Source organism: Patella vulgata, chromosome 6 (genome assembly GCF_932274485.2).
Source record: "Patella vulgata chromosome 6, xgPatVulg1.2, whole genome shotgun sequence".
Lineage (NCBI taxonomy): Eukaryota > Metazoa > Mollusca > Gastropoda > Patellidae > Patella > Patella vulgata.
The window spans coordinates 57,636,111-57,655,897 of record NC_065884.2 but is presented as its reverse complement, the minus strand read 5'-3'; the positions used below and the strand labels follow the sequence as shown (position 1 = coordinate 57,655,897).

The window sequence follows — 19,787 nt, the reverse complement described above, 5'->3', positions numbered from 1 at the left end:
AATGTTTTGACATTTTTATTGCATCTAAAATTCATTTGATTCAATAACAACAAATAATAATAACATAACTGTACATGTAATATATTCATATCCTTGTAGCACAGAACAAGTTATACCACTTATACATTTTATTACACAATAACTTAACATTGTAACATAACATCTGCTACTTGGGACTTCATTCACAAAAATTTAAATCTTTTGAAATTGATTGCTCACCTATATTATCAAGAATACTATTCTTAAAATAAACACAACAGTTCTATGAATAACAATTACTATATTTCTATAGTTGTTGAAACGTAGCTTTATAGAAATATAGTAATTGTTATCCATAGAACTGTTGTGTTTATTTTAATGTGTTCAATTACTAAATGCCATTCAAACAGTATATGAATACTATTCTTACTATGGTTTTGAAAATGTTCTTTCATTATAGTATAAATGTGCTAACTTACTATGGTTTAACTTTTGAAGAGTGCTATGCTTACTATAGCTTAAAGAAGGCTATACTTACTATGGTTTTAAGAGTGCTATGTTTATTTTGGTTTTAAAAATGCTATACTTACTATGGCTTGAAGAATACTGTACTTATTATGGTTTTAAGAGTGCTATGTTTATTTGGGTTTTAAGAATGCCAAAAGATTGCTATAGGTACTATGGTTTTAAGAGTGCTACATTTATTATGGTTTCGAGAGTGTCTGCTATAATTTTATGAGTGCTATGGTTACTACAGTTTTAAGTATACTATCTTACTATGATTACAACTTACTGTGATTTTAAGAATGCTTATAGTTTTAAGAGTACAGTTTTAAGAATACTTACTTACAATCAATTTTAGAAGATTTCAAAGTTTGTGAAATAAGGACTCCAGTAAATTAATAAGCTGGTTTAGCGGGACAAGATGAATTAAGGGTTTTAATATGGGAATAGAACACCTTTGAACAATCATGGAACTACTTACTCAGATAAGTGTTTTATAAGGTAATCAAATATAAATTTAACACTGTACAAAATCTTGCAGCGTTTGTACAAGCTTGAATTAAGAGAGAATTCAGATTAAGCAGGAGCAGCACCATAGAAACTCAGCACTATAGTAAAATACAAAAGTACAACAAACATTTGTTAGCTATTTGAACTTCAAAATGAGAAACATACACGGTCTGATGTATAATAACAAGCTAAACACAGCATCATTTATACACATGGTAAGGTAATGGGTTATCGTCAAACTAATTTCACCTAGTTTTCTTGTTGAAGCTATCAAAATTATCACTCAATTACATAGGCTACTTGTATGTCACAAACTATCTATAAATGACAATAGCTGCTATATATTCTAGTCCTACAGTCCTAATTAATCCCACATCAATATCCTCTTTAAATTTATCAGTCTATCAATATAGAAAGATATTGATATATTTTTTGTATTTCTAGCTGAGGTCCATTGCGTGATGCACCATACAGTTGCATCCATGTAAGTTCAGTTTGGATTTTTATTAAGCCTAGGGTATTATGTACCCTTAATACAAAACTTACATCTACAGGCATGTAAGTTTAATTTCGGCTTTGAACAAGGGTACAATGTACCCTACAATATACAGAACTTACATATGCTTGTTTTTTTAATATTAAACATATCTTAAATACAGTCAGTAATAAAGTAATTGTTGAACTACAATAAACAAACAAACAAATAGATATATGATTATATTAATATATCACTCAACACAAATATAAGTTATAATAATAGCACAAAATGTATTGGAAATAATGAATGCCCTTTTATCAATCTTAATACAATGATACTGAAGTTAAAACAAACACAATAGGCTACATATCAATTTCATTCTACATCTAGTCTTAAAGATAATGTTGATTATGTTCAATGATAGTCTACTTCGCATCAATAGTTTGTTAACAAACTTGTCATAGTAATTAGTGTGTAGATGTCACTGATTACTAATCATTGAGCCTCAGCACTAATTACTGTGTTGTCGAGAACAATGATTACCACTAATTACTGTGTTGTCAAGATGATTGCTTTGGACTGATTAATCTGAAGAAATCACTCACCAGTACTATTTAATATGCGACTGAAACTGCTCAGCATTAATTACTGGGCATATAAATTAAATCAGCAATAAAATTTTAAAGACTGGACCTAGATTTACCCAAAGTTAACCAAGCTTATTTTGCTAAACTTCAAGTTGTTGTCTTTAATATCTATAGATCGTCTATATTCTATTTCAATCATACTGGTAAAAATTAATCAAATTAAAAGAATTACCTTTAATTATCTAAGAAAACTACAAAACTAAAACAATACTGATAGGATAATAAATACTACATTTAATACCATAATGAGTCAGACATTTTTAATGTATAATTCACAATAAATAATATCATTATTATATGTTTATGGTTACTACAACTACACTAGGGTTTAACGTCTGCTTCCATACAGGGTGATATTTCAGACAACATAGCCTATGTGAATCTTTCTTGCATTTCGTCTACTTCAACCTTCTTGCAAATAAACTGGTAAAATTAGAAATCATCATAATAAATGCCCTTTATAAAATTTTAAGATAAGGAGGAATTCATAAATAGATTTGGAGCTGCTGTGGATCAGTGTCTAAGGCGCTAGCTCACTAAGCAGGAAGTCTGCAGTTTGATTTTGGTGTTGGTCCTGAAAGTTACTCAGGATTTCCAGCATGATTTCCACTTGTCAGTGGTGCAGGACAGAGGGCCTGGAAAGGACACCGTGTAGCTGTTCGGATGCGACAAAAAGCTGAAATCCAGTGTACATGTGTGTATGTAAATGAAGCCTTGACAGTTGTCCAGACAAAATTTCACTCATAGCACACTGTATGGCATACGTCTGTCTTCATTAGCCCAGTGGGTGCAGAAAAGTAGGACGTTAAACCCCATTTCATTTCATACATAGATTAAATATTTATCTGTAGTGCCTTATCATTACTCACATCTGAAAGCCAACAATGAGGCATATTTTGATTGTATGATTTTGATTATGAGATATACATTAAGCAATATTCATTCACAGCATTTTAACAGAGCCAAAATTTTCCTTAAACATTTCAATTTGCTGCCCGTCTGAATTGATAATATATATAGCAAACACAACTAGGCAGTTTACAGTCTGTATTTGTTACGAAAAAAAAGGGGAACATTTTCATTTTCATTTTTAATTTAATTTAATTCTTTTTTGATTTTCATTCAATTTTTATAAATATATCTCTCTAGATCAGACTCGGTGTTTGTCAAAACATACACAGGTGAAAGAAAGTTTTTGTTTCCTAATGGAAATAATAATTTTGTTGTACTACTGAAATATTTCTGGCCATTGTGAACTTCGTGCTGGACACATGTTTAAAATATTGATAAAAACACTGAAAACAGACATCAGCTATGGGTCAAGGTGACAGGCACCAGAGGAAATGTGCCTGAAAATGTCTAAATTTGGGTCTGACGAAATCTGTTATATGTGCCTTATTTCAATATGTATGACAAGTTCCATGTTTCACAAATTTAAGATTGTTTTAAAACCAGGCTTAACAAACTTGCAATACAAATAATAATGACCCACAAACATTATTCTCAGAATTGATCTCCGTTCTTATTTCTGTGATTTGTCAATAAATAGTTAGAGTTAAACAAATAAATAATAACAAACACACACTACTATAAATTATCTAATGAATTTAAACCACAGACATCATTAGGCAGATCAAACGAACCCTGGCTACCCATATGTTGTAATTTACCTCGTGTTCTAACATTTACTTCACCACGTAAAAACTGTTCTAATTTATCGACACATGCGTCTTGATAATCATGAATCCACCTGAAACAAAAACATAGGCTACAATGACAGATAGTAAATAATGAAATGGTAAAAAAAGTAACAGAATTAGGAAATGGGTTCAATCATAGTTCTTTCAGCAATATGAAGAAAACCGGAGAACTAGGGGTATTAGTGATCATCTAATTGGAAATGTACACAGTGTTGAAGTTGATGAGATGAAGAATCTATTTGGGAGCCGTGGTGGCTCAGTGAGTAAGAAGTTAACTCATTAACCTGGAGGTCCCATGCTCGATCCTGGTGTTGACCGAGAAAGTTCATTGGCATATTCCGGCATGGTTCTCCCTTGTCAGTGATGCAGGACAGATTGCCTGGCAAGGGACAAAGTATAGTCGTTTAGATGTGATGTAGAAATGAGGTCCTGTGTACACATCGGTGTGCACGTAAAAGAACCCTTGGTAATTGGAAAACGATATAAGAGTAGACTGTAGCGCTGCTGTCTGAGCAAAATTTCCCTCTTAGGACCCTGTATGGCGTAAGCCGATCTGCATTAGATCAGTTGGAGTAGAACAGTAGGACGTTAAACCCCATTTCATTTCTGATGAACCTATTGATTTTCACCGATTTCCAACAATTATCAGCAACAGGATGACAGGTGAGAACCATGTCCATGTAGTTGTGCTGGCAACTATTATTTCATATGATTGGCTTGCTTGGTTCCCTCAAAGAATGCGGATGAAATGATCACTAAATCAATCAGCAGTCGTTAGCAACTGCAGTTTCTCAATACGATTATTCATTAAATTGTTAAATATTCAGACCAATGCAAACTAGTCTAACATTTATAGAGTATAACTTCTACATAAAGTACCCCAGTACGTTTTATAAGCTGTGTGGGAAAGTTATCCATAGGTAACAGACTTGGGAGGAAAATCATTCCCTGTATCTTATCAGTTCAACTGTTTTATAATAACACAGTTATGCTGTATGGGAGACTATTCCGTAAGTAATGGCCTTGGGCGGTAGGAAGATCATTCCCTGTATCTTATCAGTTCAACTGTTTTATAATAACACAGTTATGCTGTATGGGAGACTATTCCGTAAGTAATGGCCTTGGGCGGTAGGAAGATCATTCCCCATATCTTATCAGCTGAACTGTTTTTCTAACTAATCTTAAGAATGTCAAAAGATGATCTTAAAATATGAGTAAGTGTATAAAATCAAACCAAATGGATTACATTAAATTCTCCCTTAGCAAATACTATTTATATTATCAAAATTTATACCTAATTCCATTAAAAAACACAATATTTTTCATGTCTGCTGGTAATTTATCTGCTGGTGGCCAATCAAAATTGTCCATTAATGGTATGATATTACAACCTCCTTCTATAGCTGCTGCTATTTCCTATAAAATAAATAATCAAACTGATAGACACAACAGAAATTTATATAAGAGTTATCTCCCCTTTAATGTGCTTTCTTGAAAGTCTAATCTGACCCATTAAAACATCCTTCCATCTTATGTGAGTATACTGTAAAAACTTGTATCTCTCTCAACCAGGACTCCCCCTTGTCAGTGATGCAGGACGGAGGGCCTGACAAGGACAGCTGTCTAGTCCCTCAGATGGTACGAAAAACCGAGGTCCCGTGTATACGTTTGAATGCACGTAAAAGATCCCTTGGCAGTTGGAATTCGATATAAGAGTAGGCGATAATGTCGCTGCCCGGGCAAAAATTTCCCTCATAACACACTGTATGGCGTATGCCCGTCTTCATTAGCCCAGTAAAGGAGCAAAACAGTAGGACGTTAAACCCCATTTCATTTCATTTCTCAACCAGGACAGTTGCGCTAAACATTATCAGACTATTTTTCATTACCGGGTATTTGTTTTAAACTTGTGTCATGCAAATGAATTCTGGTAATTTTGAAAACTCAGTAGATTGAAAGCCACCTCATATTTAACAAGCAATCAAATGACTCGAACTTAATTATCCCAAATTTTACAGATAACCCTTTAAACTGAATAAAACACAGCATTAAATCAAAAAGTCTCAAGCAGATTTTTACAATTTGACTGGATGTTGGAAATCGCTTGTTTTGATCAATATTTGTAATAAATACATGAAAGTACGTACCTTATGTACCCAATCTTTACTCTCCTGATCATCAATACATCGATCTAGAGCATTAGGTGTTAATACAAGTAGAAAGTTTTTAGCTAGTTTAATACTCTTTAATAAATTCTCATCAAATTTACCAGCTGATAATCTCTCTATATCAATAAACACAGAAAAACCTCGTAACTGTAGATGAACTTTTAATAAACTGAAAGTAGAGAAATTACTTAGTAATTGATATGAAACTGAAAGTAGACAAATTACTAAATATTAGTAATCGATATGAAACTGAAAGTAGACAAATTACTACATATAAGTGCCTTTAACACTGCCCTGCCTGCTGTGGTGATCTCTCTTCATGCAAGGGGCTTGGACGAGAGAAAATGCTCCAGTAAAACTATTCTTCTACAAATACCAACTGTCAAGGATTCTTTTATGTACAGTACAGAACCTGAGGGCCATCCAAACAACTAGACACTATTCCTTGCAGGCCCTCTGTCATGCACCACCGACAAGGGGGAACCATGCTAGAAAATCCTGAGGAACTTTCTTTGTATTGAAGCCAAGACCTAGTTAGTGAGCAAGCACCTTACTCACTGAGCCACTGCAACTCCTGGAATATTATAGAAGAGATATACCATACCTGGCTAATTGAGAACCGTTTGATCTTCTATAACTAATGAAACAATCAATTGTCTTCATGACAGATTCTAATCCATCAGTAATATCACCAGCTATTTCTGTCATACCATCACACTTTTTTTTAAGTTCTGTATAAAAAACCCAAAACACAATATTACTACAATTAATACACAAAAGTACAAGTAATTAATGGAAATTACTGAAAACTCATCAATGTAAATATCATATAAATTTCAAAGCAATCGGATGATAAATATAATCTGCACAGTGGTTACAATAAATTGTGGATGATGGATGGATGGATGGATGGATGGATGGATGGAAAGAAATGGGGTTCAATGTTCACTCGACACAAACCAGGCCATTTCGGGACTAACACATGGTTCAACTTTATTTCAATAATTCGCTAAGTGTAGGGGTCTTTAGCAGTGGGAGGAAAACAGAGAACCGGGAGAAAACCCACGAGGTTGGACAGGGGACTCTACTCCTTGTCACATACAACCGGGAATCGAAACCATGCCAGTTGACACAATGACAGACCTTATGATACAGCGCGCACGTGCTAACCATTTGGCCATCCAACCTCCCCACTTAGTTTTCTATGTATGCTGATTCTTTCTAGAATACCAGATACCACTTCTCATTTGAGTAGCATTGATAAATCTAACGATTTTTAAACCACTAGACGGGTCATTCTGTTAGTGCATCCCTGACAAGGCAAAACCATGTTGGAAAGTATTGATGAACTTTCTCAGGCAATACCTTGATCAAATCTGTGAACCTCTGGTTAGCAGGGGGGTTGGGTGGTCTACTGGTTAAATGTGTGAACGTGAAACCATAAGGTCTGTCATTGAGTCAATTGTCGTGGTTTCGATTCCCCACCTGTACGTGACAAGGAGTAGGGTCACCTGTCCAACCTCATGGGTATATCTTTGTGAATTTGATTTCAGATACCATAATCGAGTTAATGGTAAAGATGAACGCTGGATAAAGTGACTGTTTATCATTGAATAAATATCATTATTTATCGACTATGACTCAAGTTTTCTTGAAAATAATTCCAAAATTTCCAAACTTACTTCTAACTTTTTCTAGAAGTTTCATCCTATGGACACCATTATAGATACCACAGTCGTATCTGAGATGATCATCCGTTAAGAACTGTAATGATTGACGATCTACACCACAGCTTAACATACTGTACGTATGCTGGGCAAACTCAGGTGATATTTCTTCTAACCATTCAGCTAGCTTATACGGATCACATGACGTGTAATCAGCAGTAATTTTTAAATCTTTCAACTCTCTTAAAAATCTGAAAAGATTTCATTTAAATCATTATATTTATTTGATATGTAAATTCACCAAAACATATATATATGTAAATGGCATGAATATATGTATCAAGCTTACACGCATAGTTCAATTAAAACAGTCCAAATTTCCTTCATACTACCCTATAGTCCTCCAGTGGTGATTTCATATTGCCCTATTCTACAGTGGAGATTTCATATTGCCCTATACTCCTCACATTGTGGATTTATACTGCTTTATACTCCCCACATTGGGGATTTCAAACTACCTATACTCCTACAGTGCAGATTTCATATTGCCCTATACTCCCCATATTATGGATTTCATACTGCTCTATACTCCCAAATTTCATATTGCCCTGTACTCCCCACATTGTGGATTTCATATTGCCCTATACTCCCAAATTGGTAATTTCACATTGCCCTATACTCTTATAGTGGAGATTTCATACTGCCCTACATTCATACAGTGAAGATTTCATACTGCCTTACTCTTATTATAGTGATAATTTCAAACAGCCATTACAATGATGATTTCAAGTAACCTAGCTACCTTTTTTGTGCTATTCTACAAGTCATATCTAAACTTTCTGCTAATTCTAGATCTGTTAGTTGTAATAAAATATCACCATCAACATGACAATCTTCGAACCTTTCACAATATTCACCATAACCAACCTGAAATTACACCCAAAACAAGTAACATACAAAAAAACCTAGAAAGAGAGAATGGAAACAAAATCAACCATACATTAGGCTTTCGCTTATGTATGACTAAAAGTAGGATGGAGGAAATTTGAATGAAATACATTCAATAAAGTAGGAAAGCATATTTCAAGTGTGACTGAATACATGAAAATGATTTGACCCTTTGTAAAAGATAGTTTGCCAGGCAATGAAACATACACCTGCAGTAACTACATGTAATTAAGAAGTCACCTGTGCTGTCCACAAAGGTCGCAAAAGAGAGAGAGAGAAATGGGGTTTAACATCCACTCGACACAGACTAGGTTATTTCGGGACTAACATGGTTTTAATTTTATTTCAATAATTCGCTTGTGCGTAGGGGTCTTTAGCATTGGGAGGAAACTGGAGGACCCGGAGAAAACCCACGAGGTTGGACAGGCGACCCTACTCCTTGTCACGTACAACCAGGGATTCGAAAGAGAGAGAGAAATGGGGTTTAACGTCCACTCGACACAAACTAGGTCATTTCGGAATTAACACATGGTTCAATTTTATTTCAATAATTCGCTTGCGCGTAGGGGTCTTTGGCAGTGGGAGGAAACCAGAGGACCCAGAAATAACCCACGCGGTTGGACAGACGACCCTACTCCTTGTCACGTACAACCGGGGAATCAAAACCCTGCCAGTTGACTCAATGACAGACGGTATGATACAGCGCGCCTGTACTAACCATTTGGCCATCCACCCACCCCCCGGGGATTCGAAACCCCGCCAGTTGACTCAATGACAGGTCTTATGATACAGCACGCACGTGCTAACCATTCAGCCATCCAACCCCCCTCACAAAGGTCGCATATTTATTCTTTTGTAGGTAATGGGAGCATCTACAAAAACTGCTAGGGTTTTTCATCTGAATCATCTCATGAACATAAACACAGTGTATGAATTGAAAGTCTATTGGTTGATAATTTTAGCCTCTCGAGTGTCCATAACCAATTGTGGATGATGGAGGAGGGTTACCACAAAATACTACCATATTTCAATGTGGGTGTATAATAAGCAACTCACTAGTGAGGCTGATCTCATCTACCTCAATACAGCAATATATTGATGAAACTTATTAATTAACAAACTTAGTTTGAGCATTCTATACCTGGATACCAAGCTTGAACATTCTACTTTAATAAGAAGCAGAGTTATTGTTTTCCAAAAGGTGTAACGGACAGAGAGACAGACGGATGTACGAACCAATTTAAATAGTTCCCTGCTTTCTCTGAAAGGCATAGGACAAAAATATATGACAACAGCCAATTAATATCTTTAATTAAATTGTAACCACCATGTCTATCACTGTCAGTATGTTTACCTGTACTGGGAAGCCATATGTCAATCAGTGTCAACGTATTTAAAACACTATGTTAGTTGTTCAATAACAGATCAAGGTTATACTATGACAAGGGAGATAATTCAATCATTGGCACATATTTATTTTGCCTCAGGGGGTAGACAGGTACATGAGTATGATATACTGTACAGGCACACAGTGATTGTTTTTATTTGACTTTTAGTCAGAGTGTAATAAGAGGACATCTATTTTCAGTAATAGCATCAATAATAGCATAACACAGATAAACAAAACATTGTTTCAGATCTGGTGCCAATTGTGCTAAGTTACTTAAACCAAATAAATTGAATAGGGTTAACTTGTTATGCAGTCTGCACAATTTTGCTGTCAAAAATTGTATGTATTTTCCCTTCATACGAACAGGTAAAAAACTGAGCTCCTGTGTACACATTGGCATGCACGTAAAAGAATTAACCCTTGACAGTTGGAATTCGATATATAAGAGTAGGCAGGCCATATCCGGGCAAATTTTTCTTTATAACACTATGCATGGCTATGCCTACTTTTATTAGCCCAGTCAGTGCAGAATTGTAGGACATTAAACCCTATTTCATTTCATTTCTTCATGAACAATCTACTCATATTCTCCAAGTGCAACAAAAGACATTCTCAGAAATTTGGCTTGGAATAATTTCACAGGAAAACAATTTCAGCCTGATGAAGATCTTGCTGGTAGCGCAAGGAATAATTTTTGACTAGATAGTTACATTGCCAGTGTTGAAATTAGATTATATATGTATATTGTGGTTAAATGGTTTTTTCTAGTAATTATTACTGACTGTTGATGACAGTTAACACTTAACACTAGACAGGCCTTATCAGGCTGATGTTGCCAGAACTTGGCTTGTGTGTACAGCTATTATAGCCTTAAGTGATTTCAAGATATTCAGCAAATCCTCATTTAGAATGCTTTGCTCAAACCAGGCCAGTGTTCCGATTTTCGATAATTAGGCAGGTCTATTGTTATTAGGGTTTCACACTGCGTAGCCAGTGTGAAACACTAATGTCAACATTTTTTGTCACCGTATTTTTCCTTGGCCCCCATTGGGTAATACGTTTTTCAGTCCTGGATTAATTATTTATTGTTCGATTTCTATAAAACAAAGTTCATATGTTCCGCGGTCCAAAATGTCATTTTTTTTGTTACCGGTACATTTTCCTTTCGATAGCGAAAGTAACATAAATTTAGCAAAAACTGCAATTTTGAGAGTTCGGTACCACTTTTTGAAAGCAAATTTTATTTTTTTCAAATCTGCTATGACTGAAAGAGTTTGCCCTGTTAATGCGCAAAAATCATCGCGCTCAGTTTTTTAAATTTTTATTTCGTTTTCGGATCATTTCGATTTAAAGGTGAAAAAAGATGAAAAAATGAGCTATTCACAACCCATTCAGGCTTTTCATATTTTAAAATATTTCTTCGCAACTTTCATAAACTAGTAGCAATAATCCATACGAAGAGAATGTATGTGAAAATTAATTTGTAGTATGAACAGTTGCCGAGAAATGGGCAATTTTGTATGAGTCGCTTTTTACGCTAGTTTGCCTCAATGTCACCGGAAATGACGTAATTTGGGCAAAAATTGTATTTATAACCTTCAAAACCAGTAATTTATTCAAATGAGTCCTATTTGTTACTTGTTTAAAATTTTGATATTTGATTCCAATCAACTAATAGAATGAACCCAAACGATCATATAGATATCACAAAATGGTTACTAACTTGTTCAGTTGCGGAGAAATAGACGATTTTCAACAGGTAACTTTTCAAGGTTTTTGGTCCATAAAGTGTCAATTATCATTCGATTTTCATAAAATTCCCCGTGTGTGATACCTAATGCCATTTACGATTTCATACAAGTAATTTAACACTTTTACTTTTACCGGAAGTAACGTCATAGTGGCAAAAACTGTATTTTTAGCCTTCAAAACAGATATTTTATTCAAATCAGTCTGATTTGTATTGTTTTTAAAATTATGATATTTGATTCCAATCAACAAATAGATTAAACCCACGCGACCATACAGATACCAAAAATGGACGATTTTCTACAGGTCACTTTTCAAGGTTTTTGTTCTATAAAAGTGGCAAATATTATTTGATTTACATAAAAAATTTCACCATGTGATGCCTTATGCCATCTATGATTTCATAAAACTAATTTAGAATTTTCATTATCACCGGAAGTAATGTAATTTTGTCAGGATCACTTACATGTAACAAATGTATACAATGAATTGATATTGCCGGATTTGGTTGATTCTGCGTACATTTTATTTGATGTGTGAAATGCTTACATGGAAACCTGTTTAAAAGTTTCATCGGTACAGGAAGTGACATGTGTTCAAGGGTAACGGGGCACCGGTGAAACCCGTCATTACTGCGTCGCAGTTCTAGTTTTGAATATGATTTTATATTAATTTAATCTATATATTTATTACTGTCTGTTAGTTCATCTGTTCGGGGTTGGTGGCTACACTAGTGCTGCCCCAAGGCAACTCAAGCCAGGGAGTGACATAGGCTTGATAGCATAGCGCTGCCACCTCCGGTTTCCTAGTAGTTATAATACTTCCTACTCTAATGTGCAACGCCATAGCCTATTAATATATACATGTATTCTTTAGCTGAGAGAGAGATAGATTGGTTCAACGTCTACTCGACACAAACTAGGGAATTTCGGGAATAACATATGGTTCAATTTTATTTCAACTATTCACTTGCGTGTAGGGGTCTTTACCAGTGGGAGGAAACCGGAGGACCCGGAAAAAACCCACGAGGTTGGACAGGTGACCCTACTCCTTGTCACATACAACTGGGGAATCGAAACCACATCAGCTGATTCAATGACAGACCCTATGCTACAACGCGCATGCACTAACCATTCGGCCATCCAACCCCCCAAGCTGAAAAAGATAATGTCTCTTTAACATGTAAATTACCTGTGCAACCCAGTGAGAGACATCTTCAACTGACCATAATGGAACTTGTTTAGAAAGTTTTTTCGGAACTTCTTCACCCATTATTTTAAGGGCTTGTGCTGCCAGCCTGGAAGCTGTACAATTAGGAGAACTGGCAAGTTGTTTTAAAGGCTCTATCACACCAATATCATACAAAATCTGAAGAAAACACAGAGTCAAATAAGAGGACACTACAGACTAGGACTGTTGAAATCCATCTAGTTAGGGTTATTGACCAGGAGCCCAGAGGGTCAACCTAGCTTAAAAATGTACCAATTTTCTCCTATATGGTATCAATGTATGTATATCTGGTTACCCCTAACAGACACGCCCCAAAATGTCACACCCCCAACTAGGCTAGCTTTGCAGGCACTGTTCCCGTGTTCTAAAAAATTAGATTTTTAGCCAGGATGCGTAGGATACTAATACCTTGCACGTATGGAAGAGGCGATAAACTGCGATTGCAAGAAATTGATTTTTGGGCAAAATACATTTTATGGGGCTAAAAATGCGTTTTTGAAAAATAAAATTGTTCCTACAACCACAGTTTATCGCCTTTTCCATATGTGCTAGGTATCAGTATTCTACGCATCCTGGCACAATTTTTAATTTTTGGGACCACAGGAACAGTGCCGATTAATCTGTCATAGTTGGGGGTCGTGTTATTTTGGGCATGTCTGTTAGGGGCAACCCACCGCAAAAACTGTCTGGCAATGGTCATTCATGATTCCTGTGGTGGTACTGAACAACTCCAAAGCTGTTTTAGGTGGTGCAGACTTGAGCTAATCTAGCCTAGCTTTGGTCTGGAAATTAGATAACTCTTGTCAGGGATACTCCATCACTACAAATGGCAATTAAAAAGCTCTGTCAGGTGTACCCCACCACTAGAAATGTCTGTCAGAGTGTTTTTGTAATACCTGAAGATGTACGGTACATTGCTGTGCGATTTTCATGTGGTACACTTTTGAGCTAATCTAGACTAGTTGGGGGGCATGGCATTTTGGGCGTGGAATACCACACCCACCACCAGAAACCCGGCAGACTTACATTCTGATGATACCAGATATACATACATTGATACCATATAGGAGAAAATTGGTACACTTTTCAGCTAGGTTAACCCCCTGGGCTCCTGCTCTATTAGGGTGGGGGTTAGAAAATAAAAAACTTGGTTGGCCAAAATGTCCGATATTCCTCACCAGATTCATTCATAATGCTTAAAGATACATTATGGAAGATAAGATAAAGAGCTGGCAGTTCTCACTTTAATAGTTAAAAACTAGATAATGTAAAGGCAATTTGCTGAAAATTTCAGTCAAATTGATCCACTATGAACCGAGAATTAGGCGATTGAAATTTTGGCCTAGCCTCGATCTGTACAATAAACCAGCGGCTGCCAGGCAGGATACGCCCACATTTTCGAGAGATGGATAGAAAACAAGCTAAAACGAAAGTGATTTTTCCTATAATCAAGGGCCATAATTCAGGAAATTACAATTCGATATGCGCAAATATCGAAAGGAACCAAGATCTTTGGGTTATAAACTTACATTTCAAGTTTCAACAAAATCGGATAAAAATTGTGACCTCTATAGGGTCCACAACCTTGATATACCATATTTTTACGCTATTTGAGAACGGACGGCGGCCATTTTGTCTGTCAGTTTTGGGGCGATTTTCACGAAATTCGAACTCAACCGTCCTTAGGGTTAAACGGTGATATAATAATACGTTTTTTTTAAATCGGATAAAAATTATGACCTCTATAGGGTCACAAGCCAAAAACGCGTTTTTGCGTACAATCAGGGGCCATAATTCAGGAAGTTACGGTCCGATATGCGCAAATATCGAAAGGAACCGAGATCTTTGGGTTATAAACTTACATTTAAAGTTTCAACAAAATCGGATAAAAATTGTGACCTCTACAGTGTTCACAAGCCAAAAACGTGATTTTTCGTACAATCAGGGGCCATAATCCATGAAGTTATGGTCCGATAGATGCCAATATAGAAAGGAACCGAGATCTTAAGGTGATAAACCTATATTTCAATTGTGGACGGACGGACGGACAGGGGCGACGACAATATACGTTCACATGAAAATGTGGGCGTATAAAACCATAGTCTCGATCATCCATTTCATGATTAAATTATGAATGGAAATCGAGAGTTGATTATGGTCTGGATCAGTTAATTAATGTCTAATTAATAATTTAGATAACATTTCAGGCCTAAAGAAAGACCTGCAATTGGCAGATTTAGCTCTTGCATAATGTATGTTTAAAGGATTTCCTCAAATTACAATTAGTCCGGCAGAACTATGACTGAACCTGGAAATTGTATACAAAGTTTTTTTTATGATTGATTTAGTAGTCTAGGGTGTCCTCTTTCAGAATCTGCTGGTTGAACCTCAGTCACCCTTGAGCATTTTGAGAAATTAAAGATGGCGTCCAAGATGGCCGCCACATCAAATAATTCCCTATACCTCCAATAGTATTTATTCTAGGACTAGGTTGATAATTTTGGTGTCTAACCGTATGTTTCTGGGGTCAAGGAATACACTGAAATTGTTTATTATGTTGTGGGGTGATTAGATGATAGTAAAATCAAACATGCCAGACAATATGGCCCTTTAACTCGTTAGCGGCGGTTGGGGGCGATTATTTCACCAAACCAAACTATATCTGGAGACAAACTATATATTTCTGGACATAGGAGCATGTGAGTGATGGGATAACACCACATACATCCCTATCAGGGGCTCCAGAGTCACATGGGTCGGTCCTGAAAAGGGAGACACAAGCTGTTTGTTGAATATTTAAAAAACCAAATTCTACATGCAAAACAGGAACATAACCTCCACAAAACTAGGTAATATCCAGTTTAATCCTTTCGTCGTGTTTCTGTTTGCAACCTGTGACAGCAAAAGCGCAAAATACTGTATATTCTGTGCCATCCCTAGTGCAGCTACAAGCACACATACTACATGAGCTGTCACTCTTGTATCCACATCTAATGAGCCACATGACAGACTCCGGAGCAAGTTGTCCAGTTGTAATGTTCTCAATTTAGTATCCTTCTCCCAACAAAACTGTTCCAGATCAAGTTCCGGTGGATTACGATCTTCCAGTGAACACCACACAATAGCTTGGTGATGAGCTCTTTTTGCGTTCTCTGCAAATGTATCATTCGTTGAGCAAGACTACATGGTTTGGGTGGGGAATAATGACGATGCATTTACAGTTTTAGATGTCCAAGCCCTCCAGCGTGTTTCAGACAACTCTGTCCATAACAAGCTGACATAAATAGAGTGGCCTGTATAAGCAATGATTCTATTGGAGTGTCTTTTACTCCGACGAGTGAGAAAGAATACAATCAAGCTCTAACCACTTTCAAAGCTGTTCCTTTCCCCACGACGTAGCCACATGTAACCATGTCACATCCAGTAAGAGCATGAGCTGGCAGGATTTCAATGATAATTCATGTGAGTTTCTCCGTAGTATGACCAATGTCAACGGTTGTTCTTTCCTCAATTGGCAATTCCACTGTAAGCTTGTTATGGACAGAGCTCTTGCAAATCTATGACTTAAACACACTGGGGTATAGGCATCCAAAACTGGAAATGTATCGTCATCATCTCCACCTAAACCATGTAGTCTAGCTCCAACCAATGATGCATTTGTAGTGAACGCCAAAAAAAGGGTTCGCAAAGCTACTGTGTGGCGTTCACTAGAAGATCCGAATCCGCCGGAACTTGATCCAGAACTGTGCTTGTGCTGTCACAGGTTGCAGCCAGAAACACGACTAAAGGATTAAACAGAATATTACCTAGTTTTGTGGAGGTTATGTTCCTGTTTTGCAGGTAGAATTTTTTTTTTTTTTAAATGTTCAACAAACAGCTTGTGTCTCCCTTTTCAGGACCGACCCATGTGACTCTGGAGCCCCTGATAGGGATGTATGTGGTGTTATCCTATCACTCACATGCTCCTATGTCCAGAAATATATATTCCTTGACCCCAGAAACATATGGTTAGACACCAAAATTATCATCCTAGAATAAATACTATGGGAGCTATAGGGGATTATTTGATGTGGCGGCTGTCTTGGACGCCATCTTGAATTTCTCAAAACGCTCAAGGAGGCCAAGGTTCACCCATCAGATTCTGAAAGAGGACACCCTAGGCTACTAAAATCAATCATAAAAAAAACTTTGTATACACTTTCCAGGTTCACTCGAAATATTGGGTTTGGCAACCGGAATAAATGGGATATCCATTGATATAAGTGGGTTTAGATAATGTTTCAGTTCAAATACTTTAGCCTTTGGTAATTAACTGATGAGCCATCATTTAACAGTGCTTTTACAGTTATTTGACAAGTATGTAACAATAAATGCTAATACTGCTGGCCTAGTTAGCTGGTGTCCTATTTTGTCCCTGAGAAGTTTGGAGTTCAAAGGGTAGCACATCAAATAACCTTGAATCTACTTACATCTCTTCTTTCTTGCTCTGCTTTGATTCCTGCCTCCATCGCAAAATGGAAGGCAGCCAGCGTCTGGGCTTCCTCTCGTTTACTGGATAAAACTGGCACTAGTCTTTTTAACCAGCCCGTTGATCGACCATGACGATGTGTTATATCCATTTGTGCAAATTCGTCTGGACTATGACTCTCGATAAATGGAAGAACTAGTTCCAAAGTCCCAGAATTTAACACGGACATTTCTATTTCTTTATTCGCAACAAGCACTGCTAAAGCTAAACATGCGTAATATCGTACACTGTCATCGTCACTGAAAGCAAGGGGAAATAACCACTCTGGTACTTTACGCTTTGTCATTTCCTGTTGATTTTCAGAGCCTCCATACAAGGCAAGATTAGATAATGCTATTGCACAATGTCGCAGAATCATTATATCACTACAACGACACCAATGAATGATCACGTCCAAACCGCCTAAATAAATAACACGTGAGCACGTTTCTTCTGAGGTTTTGAATAAACTTTCCAAAATGCCTGTTGTAGTCTCTGCTATTCCATTGTCAGATTTTGTATCGACTGTCATTTTCACCACAGTTTCTAATCCTGTATCTGCAACTTGAATACGATTCCCTGTTGTCAACGTCTGCTCCAAAAGCAAAGCAGACGCTTGTAATAATTCCCTGTTTGTCGAGGCACAGTTGTTCACAATAATTTCAAAAGCGTGTTCCTCACGTAAAATATCGCACAGACCATATGCTACCTCACGACCATATATAGGCATGGACCATGCCTGCTCCATTAACGTGTTCATCTCCTGCATAGCTATAATCTGCTCCGGCACAGATCCCATTTGTAGCTGTCGGATTTTCTGTTTCAAGGAATGTGCATAAATCTGGAAACTAGATTTAACAGATGCTTTTGATTTCGACATTTCTTGTATTTTCGTCGTCTTTGTGACTTTTATTGACGATGATGATGATGATGTGCTGACCTCTTTAGTAGTTGTCACCCCTTTATAATTATAACCAATATCATTAACGTCACCACTCCCGTTACTGGACGTGCTATCGTTAGATATTGAACGCTGACTAGCATAAATATGAGATAAATCTCCAGTCTGAAGTTCTTCATCTTGCGGAATTGGTTCCAGAGTTCTTCCAGAGTAAACCTGCTTCATGCTTGTTGTACTTTCACAATGCTGAACCTTTTCATATGGTTCAGCTCTTGATAGATCAAAATACACTTTCGTACATTCAGATACATTGTGACCACTGTGAGCAGCCTCAAAATCACGTAGACTGGTAGGAAAATCGAAGGCGCCATCGCATTCTGAATTCCAGGGCAGAGTTGCCTCAGACTGAGAACGTTCTAAAGCTTTATAAGGATCATTTTTACTACTAATATTGTCTTTTTCTTCCTCATAGAACGAAACCTCTGAGTTAATTCGTCTGACAGTGGCGCCCTCTCCACGAATGTCCGCTTCCTTCCTCGGTAATTCCACTTCTGCCATATCTGGATTTTCTTTACTCACTTTTTCATAAACAACATTTTCTTTCTTGTTGCCAAATCTATTCTGACCTGAAATGACAAAGAAAATCAAATTTATTTAATGTCTTAATACATTCATCATGTGATCTGCAGAATACCACATATCTTATCTCTGGAAATACACAGACCAAGATCTAGTCTGAATGACTGACATTACTCTCGACCATTTCCAATTTTCATTAAAATCACTATTTTTCAAATTAATAAAATACAAATAAAACCATCCTTAGTAAATCAAGAGTCACATTAACTGATTTTAGATTAAGGTATTAGGGTTTGTTAAAGACTTAAGTGAAAAGTGGAACATGCCCTTAAGTCAGTTACTAAATGGGATTTAAATAATTTAGTCAAGAGTATGTATGACTGTAATTTTTTATGGTGGGTTTTGTCGGAATACAGATGGTCTAGTACAGTGGTTCTAAAACAGACTGCATGGAGAAAGATAGGTTGCAAGGTAACAAAACATATGACCACAGCAGCTAAATTGTCCGAGCAGTCGACAAGGGTTGTCACATATTTATGAGGTAATAGGAGCATTTACAAGACACTGATATCGATTTCATACACATCGAATGTTCGCAAGTTTCAACAAAGTGAAATAAGGGACATAATTGTAGAAGTTATAAACAGATATTGCTTAAATTCAAAAGGCTTCTTCGTTTTACTAATCTCAATAATGCTTTTAAATCTAATACAGTTCAGATGATGACTTTTGTCATTTGAGCTTCACAAGGCGTTCAACAAAGTGAAACAAGGGCCATAACTCCAGAATTAATTAACAGAAATTGCTGAAATTCAATAGTCTTATTCGTT

The 19,787-nt window shown here is 36.5% G+C and overlaps 1 protein-coding gene across 5 annotated transcripts in view; it reads right to left on the bottom strand.

Moving 5' to 3' along the window:
- LOC126825037 (NAD(+) hydrolase SARM1) overlaps positions 1–19,787 on the bottom strand; it is a 71,138-nt gene continuing 51,351 nt past the window's right edge. For 4 of the 5 annotated variants that reach the window (XM_050554455.2, XM_050554456.2, XM_050554458.2 and 1 more), the window contains exons 2-9: positions 17,440–19,004; positions 12,932–13,108; positions 8,456–8,580; positions 7,669–7,904; positions 6,591–6,717; positions 5,966–6,155; positions 5,113–5,234; positions 1–3,868 (exon numbers count right to left, since the gene is read on the bottom strand). In XM_050554455.2, the coding sequence (XP_050410412.1) occupies positions 3,706–3,868; positions 5,113–5,234; positions 5,966–6,155; positions 6,591–6,717; positions 7,669–7,904; positions 8,456–8,580; positions 12,932–13,108; positions 17,440–19,004 (2,705 nt within the window). In that variant the 3' untranslated portion in view covers positions 1–3,705. The remainder of the gene's footprint in view (positions 3,869–5,112; positions 5,235–5,965; positions 6,156–6,590; positions 6,718–7,668; positions 7,905–8,455; positions 8,581–12,931; positions 13,109–17,439; positions 19,005–19,787) is intronic. The other variant, XM_050554457.2, reaches the window with a different exon arrangement.